Source organism: Calliopsis andreniformis, unplaced genomic scaffold (genome assembly GCF_051401765.1).
Source record: "Calliopsis andreniformis isolate RMS-2024a unplaced genomic scaffold, iyCalAndr_principal scaffold0111, whole genome shotgun sequence".
NCBI classification, from domain to species: Eukaryota; Metazoa; Arthropoda; class Insecta; order Hymenoptera; family Andrenidae; genus Calliopsis; species Calliopsis andreniformis.
Genome location: NW_027480520.1, coordinates 1,680,655 through 1,697,265, shown reverse-complemented (window position 1 = coordinate 1,697,265; position 16,611 = coordinate 1,680,655). Strand labels below are relative to the sequence as shown.

Here is a 16,611-nt window from a genome sequence, read left to right as displayed (position 1 = left end):
AAACTGCTTACAACCGACATGGAACCTATTAAAGGGAATCTTCAGACCGTGCACCATCATCTACGACCACTGTTCGTTGGGAAGATACGCACAAACAATAGATAGAACACCAGCGGAACCAGTAAGAATGACGGATCTAATGCATCAAGACGAAGAACCACCTCAATACCAGGAACAAGAAACCTCACCAAGACCAAGACCACCTAGGAGAGGATTTTACAAACTTACAGTCAAAGAAGTTCAATAATTCATGTGTTGCAGGATGGGGTACACCGCCGAGTACACATTAGAGGGAAACCTATTAGAAGATGAAACCAGAAAACTGGAAACATTCATTGACATCCTAGAAAATTTCGTCTGCGCCAGAGGAATAGAAGACGACAGCCTAGTCTATACCACATTGGATGACGACGAGCAAGAACAATATTATTGCAAAAATTGTCAGCCAGAACTCACCTCGCTCACCCTTGAAGACAGAAGGAACACGTGGAAATACGCGAAGTACGGCATAGAAAGACACATTTTATCAACCCGGGCCTTAGCAGAAAGAGAACTTTGTAGCATGTGCGGAAAGAATATTCACAAGTATAGACGCGCCGAAGACTGTAACATCTGTTCGCTATACGTTACCAAATTTTTCTTTTTCCTAAAGCATAAGACACTAGACCTTAGAAGGTATATGCCGGCCTGCTATAGTGTAAATATAAATTACGAAAACAAAACCAATCAGTATCTACCGCGAACATTTAACGAATGGGCACGCGAAAGAGATATAGCTACAAAGTTAGACCACATCCTAAACGTTGCGGAGGAACTAGAATACAACCTAATACTATTAGATAGGAACGTAGAATTGTAATCAAAATGCGAGGACGCATTTTCTTTCACCCCAGGAGGAATCTCACGGGCCGAGCGAAGTAACAAAATAAACCAAACGAAAAGCTAACGTTAGAAGCGACGCAAACGCGACGAGCCAAACGTACGCCGAACGCAAAAGCCAACGTTGGGAGTCTCATGGTCCAAGTAAACACGATGAGCCAAACGAAAAGCCGATGCGAGGAAGCGATAAGAAAGAGTATAAAGAGGGGGGCAGGCGAACGCGAGAGTTAGTCCTGAGTTAGACTCTGGTGGTTTTCACGTCAAAATCATTGTCAATAATTGTAACGTCAATTGTGAACGAATAAAGGTTTCTCTTCTCGAAACTTCGTGTGTAACAAAATATATTAATGTTATTATTAATGAAGTTTGATAAATTGAAGAAAATGATATTATTAGTATTAAAGAACTTTTATTTAATATTAATAGCGGTGATACAATTAAATTTAGAGTAATTATAATTAATAATTCTTTTATAGGGATTGAATTTATTAAAAGAATAAAAGGAATTAATTTTATGAATGTTATTAATAAAAATGCATTTATGAAATTAATTGATTTAAATATAAAATTAAATCAAGCATTAAATGGAATAATCCCGAATTTTAATGAAGTTCCCATTATTATCAGGATTGATGAGTATACATTAAAATTATTAAATAAAATTCCCGTTAAAATTAGAGATCTTCTAATAAATGAAATAAAAAAATAAAGAACTCTAATTTTCATATTTTTTGAAATAGCTAATAATGATAAAAAAATTAAGTTAGTAATTTCTATAATTAGTCAAATGAAAAATATATTGTTTAATATTAGAGAAAATAGCGATAAAAAGATAATTATTATAGATGAAAAATAAGAATAAAAATTTTTTATCATGGTAAATTTTTTGTTAAATCTTTATATTTTAGTGTATGAGCATATAAATTTTTGAAGTTTATGGAATTAAAATTATTACTAAATTACTATTACACTAAATACAATCATTATTCTGCCATCCGCTGTATCGGTATCTATCATAAGATTGAAAAACTGCATACTTGTTCTCAATTTTATGCTTTTCAAATCGATTTCTGCGGCCCTAATTGTCCGATCTGGTTGAGTAGCGGCTCAAACTGCAGCCTGGGTGCAAACTGCGGCCTGGATTTTTTTTTTTTTAGTATCACGTGGAGGAAATGTCCTACCGCACACCTTAGGTCTGTCAGAGTAGTGTGGGACTCTCACCCACTAAAACCTCCACGGTATCCTCTTCTAAATTCCCTATTCAGAAAGGTGGTACTTCGTAGGCAAACGCGGTTATATTTCACCAATACGTCTGGAAACTTGTCGAGACATCGTTTTCAGTGACTTGTAATGCGTAGTGTCAAATTAAAATCGACGTTTGACTTAAAATTCGCAATATTTCATCAAATGCGGATATATTTTACTGACATAGCTCAAAACTTGCCCAAATATCTATTTCAGTGATATATACTGCGTAGTCTCACGTTACAGTCGACGTTTGACGCGAAATTCGCAGTATTACAGCAAGCATGGCGATATTTCACCAGTATGACACGAAACTTGCCCAAGCATCGATGTCAGTGGTATATAGCGTAGTCTCACGTTAAAGTCGACGTTTGACGCGAAATTCGCAGTATTACAGGAAGCATGGCGATATTTCACCAGTATGACACGAAACTTGCCCAAGCATCGATGTCAGTGGTATATAGCGTAGTTTTACGTTAAAGTTGACGTTTGACGTGAAATCCGCATTATTTTGTCAAGTGCGGTGGTATTTCACCAGTATGACTCGAAACTTGCCTAAGCATCGTTTTCAGCGATATATAATGCGTACTTTTACGTTAAGGTAGGTGTTGAGTTGCGCGCCAATGATAAAACTATGTGAAACAGGCTTTCACCGATGGCGGAGTGGGGAGCTTCCGATGGGAACAGTCTTTATGACGACGCAGCACCGCGACACGCGGACATGGTAATAATATATATTTTTCTCGTAACTAAGAATTGCGGAATTTATTTCGAACCCGTTCCTCCCTAAAACAGTAGGCGTTTGACGTGAAATTCGCAATATTTCTTCAGCTCGGTGACATTTCACCAATATGACTCGGAACTTCCCAAGCATCGGTTTTAGTGGTATACAGGGTGTAACAAAAATGTCGCAGTTCCTTAAAAGGGGTGATTCAGGGGGTGATTTGAAACAACTTTTTCCTTAGTGAAAATGTAAGATGAGGCTTTGTTAACCAGTTATTAATGAAAAACACCGCCCAATTAGAGCACGAGTTTGCCGTCCGAGCGACTGCGGTGGCGTGCAGCCGAGTCCCCACCATTTTTGTCATAGATTTTTGACTATAAGAAGGCCAAGAGACTCGGTCTAGCGGGCTCATTTCCAATCCAGTTCGAGTTCAGTATGCGGCTGAGACTGGAAGCAAGATCGAGCATTTGTTCTCCTTCGAGCAGAATCATAGAGTACAGTACGTAAAGTAAATTCACTGTAACGTGGTCTTAACGACGCGTCCCCCGCATACCTCTGTGCGTAATCTAGAGAGAGAGGACGTAGTTCCGGGACACTTAAAACTCATCGACAATTGTATTCCTTCGAGTCAAACTTAAACGTGTAGTAATATACATTTTTATAAGGTTTGTTAAATTGGACTTAGTTCAATCAAAACCTTTCCTAAATCCAATAAGAAGCGAACGCGTAACGATCCCACAAATATTATATCTTTACCGCTCGAGATATATTATAAATTTAAAAGTTACGAGGCTCTACTAACATCTTCGCAATCCTTGCGACGGTCCCTTTCCTAACCTACAAGTGGCTCCTGGTGTTGGCCATTGCGCACTGGTTCGTCCACATCCCGTAGCTCCTGGCGAGTGCAAAGTTACTCACTAGTTCGTCCACAGTCTTTATTCCACCCTAGTGGCTCCCGATACTCGCCAAGTTGAGTGTTGGTTCGTCCACGAAAACCTACCTAAAACCTGAGGAGGCTCCCGGTGTTGGCCTTTGCGCACTGGTTCGTCTACATCCGTGCGGTGGCTCTCAACGAGTGCAAAGTTACCCGTTGGTTCGTCCACGAAACAATAACAATATCCCAAAAAACCCTCACCCTCGGTCGGACTATCTAGCCCTCGGATCGTAACACATTATTATATTGTCGGCGTCGGCGCTCTTCACGGTGCATTATAAACACTAAGTTTATAAGCTGTAAGCAAACGAAGGATACAGAAAATTAATAAAAAATTAAATGGAATAAGTATTTTATTAAAATGTATTATTCGGAAATGGTACTTACGACGTGATACGCCTGGTGCTCCTTGCATATGTTTTGCTGCCGCCGACGTCGCATGGCATAGAACCTCATAAACCAATGGTTTATGAGCTGAAAAAATACATAAAGAATTAATTGTATAAATTTAGGGGTGCGTGGACGCTTGACAATGTAAAAACTATCGCGAGATACTCTAGGAGTACCCTCAGACAATATCTTTTCAGTTACTCTCAATGCAATGTCACTATCTGAAAGTATTCCAGAGAGAAGCTCGTTACAGCTTAATTAAAGTATAATTAAAGTGAAAATAGTACTTACGATATCCAGTGCTGCCGATTCCAATTTTTTTGGGAATCTTTTCAATGTAAAAAAATATAATTTGGATTTTTATAAATTTTTATTCTGAATTGCAACAATGTTTCATCAGATCACACGTTATATATAGCTATCCCCACTAGTTTTGTCCCCACTAGATCATCATTCTTATCTTTCACCTGCATGGCAAGATTCTACAGTCTCACAGCGTTCAGCTACAGAGACAATGTAGTGATGTGTTGTATGATACATGTATATTCAGGAATCAGAACCATGTTTCTAATCATAACTGCATCTTATTAATACTATATTAAATAATGCATTATTGTTGGTCTGTAATCAAAATTTTAATCAATCATTACTCGGATCATGGTGAACAGTAATCAATCTATATCGACCTATGGTTTAAGCGTAATGAACCACAATCGAACCACATTGAACAATGATCAATCCATGTCGAACCATAATAGAACTACAATTGTACAATGATCGATCTACATCAAACCATCAATGCACCACATCGAACCACAACTGAACCATGGTTGTACCACATCGAGCCTCAACTGAACCATGATTGTACCGCATGGATCTACAACTGAACCATGATTGTACCATATCGATCCAAAACTGAACCATAGGTGATAGATGATTGAACTATCTATCAAATCACAATTAAACCACATCGTGCAATGATTTATTATGATTAATGTTATATACTTCAAAATGTTATTAAATAACAATGGAATTATATCGCACAGCAATTAAATCATTACATTAAAGTAATTAAATCATTGTTACTATTACGTTAAAGGAAATGGGGGAGGGATAGAAGAAGAAGAAATATATGGTTTGATAAAATGAATACATATATATTATGCAATTTCTCTTAAACATTCAAAATTAGTAATTGAATAGTTCAAAATACATGTTTTTACTCTTATTTATTAGTTTATTTTGCGTACAATATTTGTTAATGCATTGTATTTGATTACCCGATCATGTAGAATGAGACAAGAAGCTGTAGTATTTGCTGGAATATTTTCACCACAATCAAATTCTATACGCACATCCACAGTACTCTTCTTAATTGAATCATTTTGGTGTGAACAATCAATCACCATGAGAGGACCATGTTGTAGAAACTTATCAATCGTTAGAAACGCTTGTCTATTGCTACATCCGTAATAAGCCTTAGAAAAATGGATATACGTGTTATACAAAAGAGCATATTTATTTCTGTTGAAATCAGTGTTTAGATCGTCATATGGATAGAATTCTGAATTGAGATAAATTTTCACGTTGGATAGCTTACCGTTATCAAACTCTGTAGCATTTTCACTCATTACATTTTTTTTACCAGTTTGCTAAGCAAAAATTACATATCGCGTCTTTTCCAATTGTGTAGCCGTTTTAACAGACCAAGAATGCTTAGTCGTGTTTGTAACAGAGGATACTCATACAGATCCCACGAACGAAAACACATGCTCAGATTTCGTCCACTTTTTAAAACACGTAGTAATGATAGTTTAGTAATATCATTCAATATCACATGTGGTAAGCGCCATTGTACTTTAAATAATTCGATTTCTGGTTCTAGCATTAAAGATCCTACAAGACAATTGTTATCATTGCGTGATCGTATTAAAATGAACTCGTGACGAGCATTAATTACTATGTGTTTATAATCTTCACAAAATCCGAATAAAATTTTTAGTAGTACGCAAAAATTGAAATGGTATTTTACATTCTTCTCATCGTTCCATCTAATGTTCCATCCAGCATTCTTCATAATTTTATCTTCATCGCATGTAAATGATATGTAGTTCTTAAGTGTGCTAGTAATTCCAACGTTTCTATTGTAATCAATTTCCACACCATTCAGTTCGTATCGAATTTCGTCAAGCATGAATGCTATGCAATTATTTCCCAACTTTATAATTGATTCATCATTTCGATGTTTTATCACCACCTTGCCTTCCACGTTTAGAAAACTCTCACATGTAATGCGTATAGATCTTGTTGTTGTATAGGTATTCTAATCTCATCGTCATATCCAAACGTCGAGTTAGCATACGGATTATATGTATGAGTTACAAGCTTGACGAAACGATCGTCGAACATGGGTTGTTCAGCAATATTTAAAATATTCACTGTTTTTTAGTAATTATGCACAATGAATCCCAATGATTCTAAAAATGCGATATTCACTGCACTTAGCTTCTCTTTTTTTTCCTTTCAATGTATTTAGGGGAAGCCTTAATGTCGTATGCAGTCTTATTTGTAAAGGAAAACGTTTTTTGATGCCGTGTTTCGTTGAATACAAACATCTGATTTACATGTTAGCGTCAACGTACTTTTAAGAGAGAATTTGAGAAGGATGGCCAGATGATGACTGGTTTTTGATGGATTTATGATAGGGTCTTAGTTTACGTGTGGCTAATTGAGGATGCATGAGACTAAACAGTCCCGTTGGCAACCGATGGCTGATGGTTACTTTGGACTTCCCAGCTACCGGGTGTTGTGTGACTGTTTAAAAGAAGAGCGAGTGTTTAGAGAAGGCAAGTGGTCCGATACCGTATTGCAAAAGAATGGGAATATTGTTCCTAAAGCATCTGGCCACGGAGTGGGGAAGGCTATGCATTTTGGTAAGAGGGCTGTGTAAATCCCACGGCACTTACCCCAGAACATTGTGCAAGGAACCAGTTTTCGGGTAGTTTTCTTGACATACATGTAGTACATGTAATACATGTATTATCGACGTCGCCGTATGTGTAACTTTACTGTAATTTCTTCTCCACGAAAATCAATTAACCGTCCAGTCTGATCTATGATGCGTATTGTTATATCCGTAATATTCCGTGCAATGATTGGAAGGTAAACGACTTGAGCAGGCGTTTCTGATATTTCATATCCAGGTGGTACGTTTGAGGAGAATGCATGTATCGTATGTGCGCACTTATCATTGTTGTATGCGCCAGCAGTTATATTGCATTCTACTCGAATAATGTTTATATCCATGGTAGTAATTGAGCTATCCGATTCATGCCGCTGATTCTGTTTCAAAGCGCGAGTGGATGAGAATCCTAACAATGAACCGATGTTGTTAGGTTTGGTAAAATTTATTCGATAAGCACACTTTATTTCCCTCTTCATAGTATTGTTATTAGCCCGAATTAATAAATTATCATAGGCATTGTTATCATCGTCATTAATGTCAAAGTCTATATCCATTTTAGATACATCTGTTTTTAAATAATTATTAGACGACGAGTAGTCTGCATAATTGCGCAATTCAGATACTTTCTTATTGCATACAACTCATATGATCCATCGGGAATCACTATTGCTTTGTCATCCTTATCAAAGTAAAATGTATTATAGAAAGAATTCACATTTGGTATCGTATTATATGTTTCAAAAGCTGTTAGACCAAGCTCATAAATATCATCACTCAAATCTACAGGCAGAAATTAGCTTACCGCCAGAATGTTACTCTTACCACTTAATGTAAATGTTATCGACATGTTTCAAGAAACAGCCCAATTCATACTGAATTATGATTACAAAGATTCAACGTTTAAATTTACTATCAACCGTTTGTAGAAATTGTAGGCACAATTGTCACAATTGGCACAATACGGAGCGAGATAAACTCCTCGCCCTTCCATAGCTCGATTGTGACGTTGCATTCCTTCCAGTTGGCCTTCCGTAGCCTTTTTATCATTTATCGCCTTAGCTACCTCCGCTGCGCCACCAACTGGTGAGCCCAGAACACGTAAGAATCATAAAATAAGTAAAATACAACCACGTCTTGCAACTGGAAGTATCCGCTTTCTTTTTGCTCCAGTCTTATTTTTGCACATATTTCTTGTTTTCGTTCCCATTCCAAGTTTCGTTTTAGTTTTCATAGCAGCCCAAAGTGCTGCAGCTGCAGCTTTTTCACTCAGGGTCAAATCTTTTGTAGTGATACGTTTTTGCGCTTTGTCAGCTCTATGTCTCTCACCTAGATTGTTACTATGCGAATATGCAATATCGTGCTCACGACATGCAGCATCCAAGGGATTGATGCCTGAATCAGCTCTTGATAATCGCTTCGAAAGATGAGTTCCTGGGCCACAAAATTGATATCCAGGCATATGCAACTCAATGGGAAGAGCGTTTATTGCTCGATTCAAAAACCCACTACCAGCTTTTACTTTTGCCGAAGACATTCACTACAGCTTTTAATCAGTGGTTCTGGACCATCAATATGTGTTTGCTGCCAAGGACGATTGTAGTGTTCCAAACACCGGCGATATTCTTGAGCCTCCTTATCAGCTTTTATATATTCCGGAAGCTTATCCCACAAATTGTCAATATATGTATCAAACTTGTGCAATAAAATATTCTTTGGTATATATTTCAACTGTTCAGAGGTTAAATCATGAATGTTGATGTCATCTGATACGATGGGAAACATTTCGACTAGTGAACAAATCTTAATTTGGTGAATGTATATATAAGAGCGCCATGGATGCGTATGTTTCAGAATCTTGAAAACATGCGGTTCGTGAGACAATCAATGATTATACGTGTAAAATATTTCGACAATAGAATTCAAATAACTGGCAACAACATGGGATACAGACATGGTAATATGCTACCAAACACTATACGTGGAATTATTTGTGGTCCATCCAATTGTGGGAAGACCAACGTGTTAATAAGTTTATTAGAAAGCCCTTATGGTGTACTATTTGAGAATGTCTACGTGTATTCAAAGTCCCTGCAGCAGCCGAAATATCAGTATTTGGAGAATTTATTGGCATCAATAGATGAAATTGGTTATTTTAAATTTTCAAACAATTGCGATGTTATTTCGCCACAGTAATCGCTTCCAAATTCAATTTTCATTTTTGATGACTTAGCATGTGACAAACAAGATACGATAAGAGAGTATTTTTCAATGGGGAGACATTCAAAGGTAGACTGTTTCTATCTCTGTCAAACGCAATCAAAAATTCCCAAACATCTTATACGCGATAGTGCAAATCTGTTGATTTTGTTTAAACAGGATGGTACATAATTAAAACATGTCTTTTGATGATTTCAAAACATTGTGTCGTAGTTGTTGGCAACACAAGTATGGTTTTGTTGTGATCGATAAGGATAGCTCGATGTCTAATGAACTTTCTTGTTACAGGAGGGGATTTAATGAATTTGCAATAGCATAATGGAATCAATTGTTAATTGTCGCGCCGTGCGAGAAGAACGTTTCTGTTCAAACAATGATTGATGGACAAGATATGAAGGACCGTGAGAGAATTGCAAAGGAAGATGCTAACGCAAGTGAATCTATTCGCAAAAAATATCGAGCTTTGAAAACAGGCAAGATGGATGAAGGTGCTGCATTAAACAGATATTTTAAACCACTTGTCGACCCCTTAAAACCGATTGCGGAAAATACTTATACAATGGAAGCTGATGAACAGATTGTGAAAAAGGTCTCTGCAATGGACGCTGATGAATCATTGTTATCAAGTTCAAATACTAAATTGAATGATACAATAACACCTGTACAATTAAAAGTGAATAATATAAAACGGAAACATTCATCGGATAAATCATTCATGACCTCTACACGAATTCAATCGAAACGAAAAAATGTTATACGAACCAAGTCATCGATTTCTTCTATATCAGTGGATCCGGTGGTGCAATCGTCGACTATCGATGAGGATGATGTTTTTGAAACTACTAATGGATCGATTCTAACATCTGCTAGACAGCAACTACAGACATCCGAAGGTCATGAAACACTTCATAGCTATCTTGGCCCATTAGGTATCAAATACATAGGTGCACAAAAATTCAATATAGACAAGGACGATAATATATTTATAGATGATGTCAAATACATTGAAACACCAGGTTTATATGAATTAATTTTTATCAGAATTCCTGACGATGCAGTGTACACTGATACTGATAAACAAAAATGCAACAGCAAATTGATGGTAACCAATGCACACAAGCGTGATCTTAACTCTCAAAGCCCCATGGGGTAACAAAGGATACAAATATAAACATACAGGGAGTAACAAAAATGTTACAGTTACTTGAAACGGCAGATTCAGGGGGTGATTTGAAACAACTTTTTCCTTAGCGAAAATATAAGATGAGGCTTCGTTAATGTGTTATTAGCGAAAAACACCGGCCAATGAGAGCACGAATTTGCCGCCCGAGCGACCGCGGTAGCGTTGGGTACGCGCTGGTCGTTACGATTGTACTCCGAATAAGAAAGTCGGCATGCGTCGAAGGAAATAGCATTAGTATGAAAATATTTGCATAACGCATAAACGAAAAAGCAATGCAACAAAAAAAATGAACGGAGAATTGGAGAATTAACGTTGAAGACAAAAAGGTTGAAAGTAGTCTGCGTTAGATTTAAAACATAATAATCACTAATGAATTAAATACAATTCATCTGTAATTTGTAAATCTATGTCACTGGGTCACTGTACCGACCTTGGTCATCGACCGTCGAAATAGTTTGTGGTTGGGTAGAATTTTTCCAAAGAATCTCCTTGTACCCCCACGTAGTTTAAGCACCTCAGACCTTCCTTGTTCGGACACTCCGAGGTCACGTCTCCTTCGAAACCAGAGCAATAAAGCCATAAATTACCTAATGCGTGCCCCTGATCTCTGCTAAGGCGGTTAGACTGGTCCTAACAGCGACAACTGGACACATGGTGCCCACAATTTTTTTCTTATTCTTTGGGGACGAAAAAGAGTTTCTCTTCTTCGCGGACCCTTTTGGACCGATGCACGATGTGTCTGTTTTCTATCTCGAAGCATTGGATACGTAGTCAGTAAAAGAATGGAGTGAGCACTTTTGTAAAACTGCTTGTTGGTACTCGTTGTGCACTTCTGCAAAGCACATGTTTTCTTGACAGATGCTGATTTTCTCTCTCTCAACCATGTGGTCGCAGTGAAAGTTAACTAATAATAGAACGATGGAAAACTATGTGAGGGTGGAGGGAGCTTCTTTGATAAAATTCTACCCTAGTGTAACGGATCGTGTGTCGTACATAAAACTTTCACGGATAGAGCGGCTTACCCGTGAACAAGGGGGTAGGATTCGTGTGGCGCGCGGTTAAGAAATGAGTTCCATAGACTATGATTTCTCTTTTGAAATATAACAAGAAACTATTTATTAGCTAAATGTTCTACAATAATAGGTGTCTTAACTTTATTCTTATAATGGTACTACCTTTAGTCCTCTGCGTAGTAGATTCTTATCACTATGCAATGAATGCTTATCACTAGATTTTAATAGAAATAAAATACTAATTAATCTTAATTTGAGCAGGTGGCAGTGATAGAATGCGTCAAGTAAAGACTAAGGAGCTAGTTGAAGCTGTCTCAGTCGGTAATGGAGAAGCTAATCAAAACTGCTTCAATTTAGAGGATCAAGGAGCTAGTTAAAGCTGCTTTAGTGAGGTTCGGAGTTTTGGGGAGGACTAGGGTTTTTAACACTTCTATTTTAACACTGATTAAATTTTAGCACTTAGTAATTTCGAAGAAGACCCTCCGCTGGGGCTGGCGCTGCCCTATTTATACATGGAAATTGCCTCCCTCTTTTGGGCCCAATGACTGACCTCGGTGTAGGGGCAGCGTCGTGTTGCACTTGCGCGTGTAGGAGTCATCGCAGGATATGCGTCCTCTATTGGTTCCGGGTTTTCAGCGTATGCATCTGGTGGTGTTTGCGCCGGCGTACAGAGAGCGTTGTTTGTTGATTGGCTTGTACTGTCATCATTCGGTCGTCATCCTGTCGTCAGCGTGTGTTCCATCGCATGCCATAGGATGTCGCCCTGATGACGTACCGATCCCGTGCGCACGCGCGCCGCGTGTCACTGGCGCGAGGATTCGATTGAGGATTCGATTGAGGATTTGATTGAGGATTCGATTGAGGATTCGATTGAGGATTCGAGGTTAGGGTTTTCCTTCCACTGCCACTGTTCGAATTTTGATTATCGCTTATTATTTATTAATTATTAAGGGGAAATGTCTTGCGACACCGGACTTCCTCACAAATGAGGTCGCGACTGGTCGTTACACTAGCATAAACCATTTCGACGGTCGGTGACGAGGAGCGGTACAGTAACCCAGTGACACAAGTTGACAAACTACAGGTGAAGTTTGTTCTCCCGTCCCTTTATTTTTTGTTGTATTTCTTTTTTGCTTATACGTTATGCGAATAAGAAATTTACGTATTCGCGTTGTTACGTTGCACGTAGTTTTCCTCGATATTAACTAATTATTAACTTCAAGTGATAAACAGAAAAAGGACTCGGTATTATTTATTGTGTCGCATTCAGTTTTCATACTAATGCTATTTTCTACGATGAATGACGGCATTCTTGTGCGGAGTACAACCGTAGCATCTAGCGCGCGTACCCAACGCTACCGCGCTGGCTCGGACGGCAACCTCGCCCTCTCACTGGCCGGTGTTTTTCGTTAATAACTCGTTAGCGAAGCCTCATCTTACATTTTCGGTAAGGAACAAGTAGTTTCAAATCACCCCCTGAGTCACCACTTTTAAGCAACTGCAACAGTTTTGTTACACTCTGTATAAATCCTCCCCTACTTGCTCGTGCAATTAAGAGCCGAACAGGTAGAAGATTTGAACATACTACACCAAATGTCATAACAGTTAACAAGCAGATACCAAATGCTATGCCAGTAAACAATAACCAAATCGGTTATATACATTGGGATGATCCAAACGAATTAGTAGATCGTCTGCGTTTGTTAGAAGCATCGCGTCAAGCGGGTAAAAATTCACACGATATCGAGTTTCTATCGATTATCGAAGAACTTCGCGAAGCAGGTCTCATTATAAATTAAACTGCAAGCTCATAATTGATTTATTCACAACGAAATGTTAATCAATAAGTTTGGGGTATCACTTAGAAAGTATGAGACCTCACCAGTATAGTAGTATAAATGGAGTGGCATGTTTCGAAATTATATGCACGATAACGCGCTCTACATGATTGATTCCAACTTTGACGCAAAATACTACAAAATTCGAAATGTTACACAGCTGGAGGTCAACACAGATGCAGTCAATAAGCAGTACTTGGAACAATGCATATCAATCTTAAAGGTTCAACAGCAGGAATTTGAGAAAAAGTTGAGCACATTTCAAAGCAATGTGGTAACAATACAGAATAATGTTCAACAGATACAGCAGGAATTTGAATAAAGATTGGCTACATTTCAGAACAATTTAATAATACTGCAAAATGATGTTCGACAAGTATTGCATGTATTGAACCCTCATTCTCAAAAGGAAGATTATATAACAGACCACAGCAGTAACAACAATGTAAAAATCAATGAAATCTAAGGAAAAGCATAGCCTCGAAAATCAACAGCTTGTAAAGGAGTTGCATGCGTCAGCACGAAGAAATTTCCCCCGCAGACGTGTTATCGTACATGGATATGATGGTCTGTGGCAAGCTGATATGGTTGATATGCGTCCATACTCACGATTCAATGAAGGTTATCATTACATACTCACAGTTACAGATGCATTAAGCAAATATGCATAGGTTATACCACTCAAAACAAAAAATGGTTTCGAAGTAGCCAAAGCATTTGCAAAAGTAATTCGAGATCGATGTCCAAAAAATTTACAAACCGACCAAGAAAAGAAATTTTACAATGCTGATGTAAAGAGATTCTTAAAAAAACATAATATTAATCAGTATTCAACATGTTCAGTGATGAAGGCTTCCATCGAGGAACGTTTTAATCGTACTTTAAAGCATCATATTTGGAAACTGTTTGTACTCATTGGAACATACAGATGGATCGACGCATTACCGAACCTTGTGGCTGAATACAACATACGGAAACATAGGACTATTAGAATGCGACCATGTGGTGTTGCCCCTACAATTGCTGGTAAGCTTTTGAACACAGTATATAGCCATATAAAGATTGCTGCTTCACCGAGATTTAAGGTTGGTGTCTCTGTACGCGTCAGCAAATACAAAACCGTTTCCGACAAAGGATATACACCATATTGGACTCCTGAAGTGTTCAAGATAATCAAAGTATAGATAACTAATCCTGTGACTTATCTGCTGCAAGATTCATGCGGAAAGCCTATTGCAGGAGGATTTTATGAACATGAATTACAACGCGTTATCAATCCCGATGTGTATTTAGTGGAAAAAGTATTACGTAAGGAGGATGATAAAGTATATGTTAAATGGTTAATGTTTGATAATTCACGCAATTCATGGATACATGAAAATAATGTACTGTAAACATAAAAGGATGTTTTTACTACAACGTTAATATAAAAGATGCAAATAAATCGATTTTCGTAAAATAATTTTAATCTATTATTGTACAGCTTCTATCCTTTACAACTTTATTTTATAATGCTCCCAAGCTAGTATATCATTTGAATCAGATATAAGATATCGCTTATCATCATATGGACTGAGAGCAATTTTCAATTTTGTTACAATATATACCTTATGCAATTCAGATCTTATGCATGACTGACGACGAGATATTTCATATGCATTGCGTAAACAATGCTTGTAATCATCGAAATTGATCATTTTGGCAACAACATTGTTTTTGACAATTTTCAACGTTTTGACATCTTTTTTACCAAACACTTTCACAGCATACGCCTTTGCTCTGAGTCCAATGAATTCAGTCATTATTGAATCACTGTTTTCATAATTCATCGAACCAGCCCTTTCTTATTGACAAGCGGTATACCATATACATTGTCTTTTGGATAATCGCTGGTGTCGAATCTATGGATATCGCATTTCATCATCTCATAAACATGTTCACATTGAATATAATAAATTAAACTATCTGTGTCAGTATACATAATTTTACAACTTCGTTGGTGTAATGGACACATATAATCGTAGTGGAATATGTTTAGAATGGCCATACCAACGTAAATTGATTTGTTGAATTTAACCATAAGTTTACGCAACTCAATTGCAACTAAATTTTCTGAAAGAATACTTCTGCTTTGAAAGTTAGGTTTTGAGATTATTGCCTGTACACCAAATCTTCCATCCCATTTTGTCAGATGTTTTACATCAACATGATTTCGAACATTTTTCATTGTTTTACCAAATACTGCATTGTTCTTTAATTTATACAAATTTTTTTCAAAATCATTTGATGAATGTGTTCGAAATTGAGTATTGAGTTCTATATAATCGCGAAGCCATGGTGATTGATTAAATTCGAGAATGCGTTGTATCTTTGTAATGTGAAGACCATGATGAATACACTGTTGTAAGTTGCAATAATGTATACCGTAACGCTCCTTATCGTATAATGTAGCCAATAACTTATCCTGTTTCTTACCAGAGGATTTGGCACGTGTTGGACAAAACGGTAGATCAGCATGATCATCATGTAGATGTTGTGAATATTCTATATCAACTTCAAGAATATAACCTATCGATGAATCAATTGCAATTGAGGATACATCAAAATTTTCAACACTATCGATCCATTGAAATCCTGCATATGGTAATGGTTGGGACATTGCCCATCCATATAAATTGTTTATATCAAAGTACATGAGGTACGATGACGATTTCGATGGATCATAGGATAACATATACTTATTATTGGCTTGCGCATATCTCCCAGAACATTGACTCAAACCACCACGTATACACCGCTCGGTAAACAAAACCATTTCGATGTCAGTGAGCAATTCAAAATTAACTTTAGTATGCTTTAAGGGGGCAGACTCCTTGTGTTTTGAGCTGTGTGCGTGCGCTCACACAAGCAAAGAAAGTCATACACGTATACGCGATGAGCGAGAGAGACAAACGGTTCCGCAAATTAAGCTTTACGTCTCGATACTTGCAGAAATGAATTTTTCGCGGGTACAGAACCCACGAGTAGACTTCACTACAGGGTGCTCTGGTCCGTTTAAACTCCAATAAACACTATACGTTGAGAAAACTGTAAAATTACAAACTGTAAGCATGAAACAGACGCTGTTGTAAACTAGCAAGATGGCTGCCGAAGTGTCATTTTCACAAATATCTCACGATTTAATGGTTCATAGCTCATAGCACACCAGTGCACCCGTTTTGAC

The 16,611-nt window shown here is 37.5% G+C and overlaps 1 protein-coding gene across 1 annotated transcript; it reads right to left on the bottom strand.

Moving 5' to 3' along the window:
* Nucleotides 1-15,213: 15,213 nt before the first annotated feature.
* Nucleotides 15,214-16,203, bottom strand: LOC143187601 (uncharacterized). The gene is made up of 2 exons (XM_076391828.1): nt 15,653-16,203; nt 15,214-15,559 (listed from the first exon to the last, which is right to left on the bottom strand). The coding sequence occupies exons 1-2, from the start codon at nt 16,201-16,203 to the stop codon at nt 15,214-15,216; spliced, it is 897 nt and encodes a 298-aa protein (XP_076247943.1).
* Between the last annotated feature and the right edge of the window lie 408 nt (nt 16,204-16,611).

Coding starts and splice junctions, on each gene's coding strand:
- LOC143187601 (XM_076391828.1), bottom strand. CDS start 16,203: ATGGTTTTGTTTACCGAGCGGTGTATACGTGGTGGTTTGAGTCAATGT. Junction 15,560..15,652: donor AATGATTTTGAAAAAAATTT/GTATAAATTAAA, acceptor ATGGGATGGAAG/ATTTGGTGTACAGGCAATAA.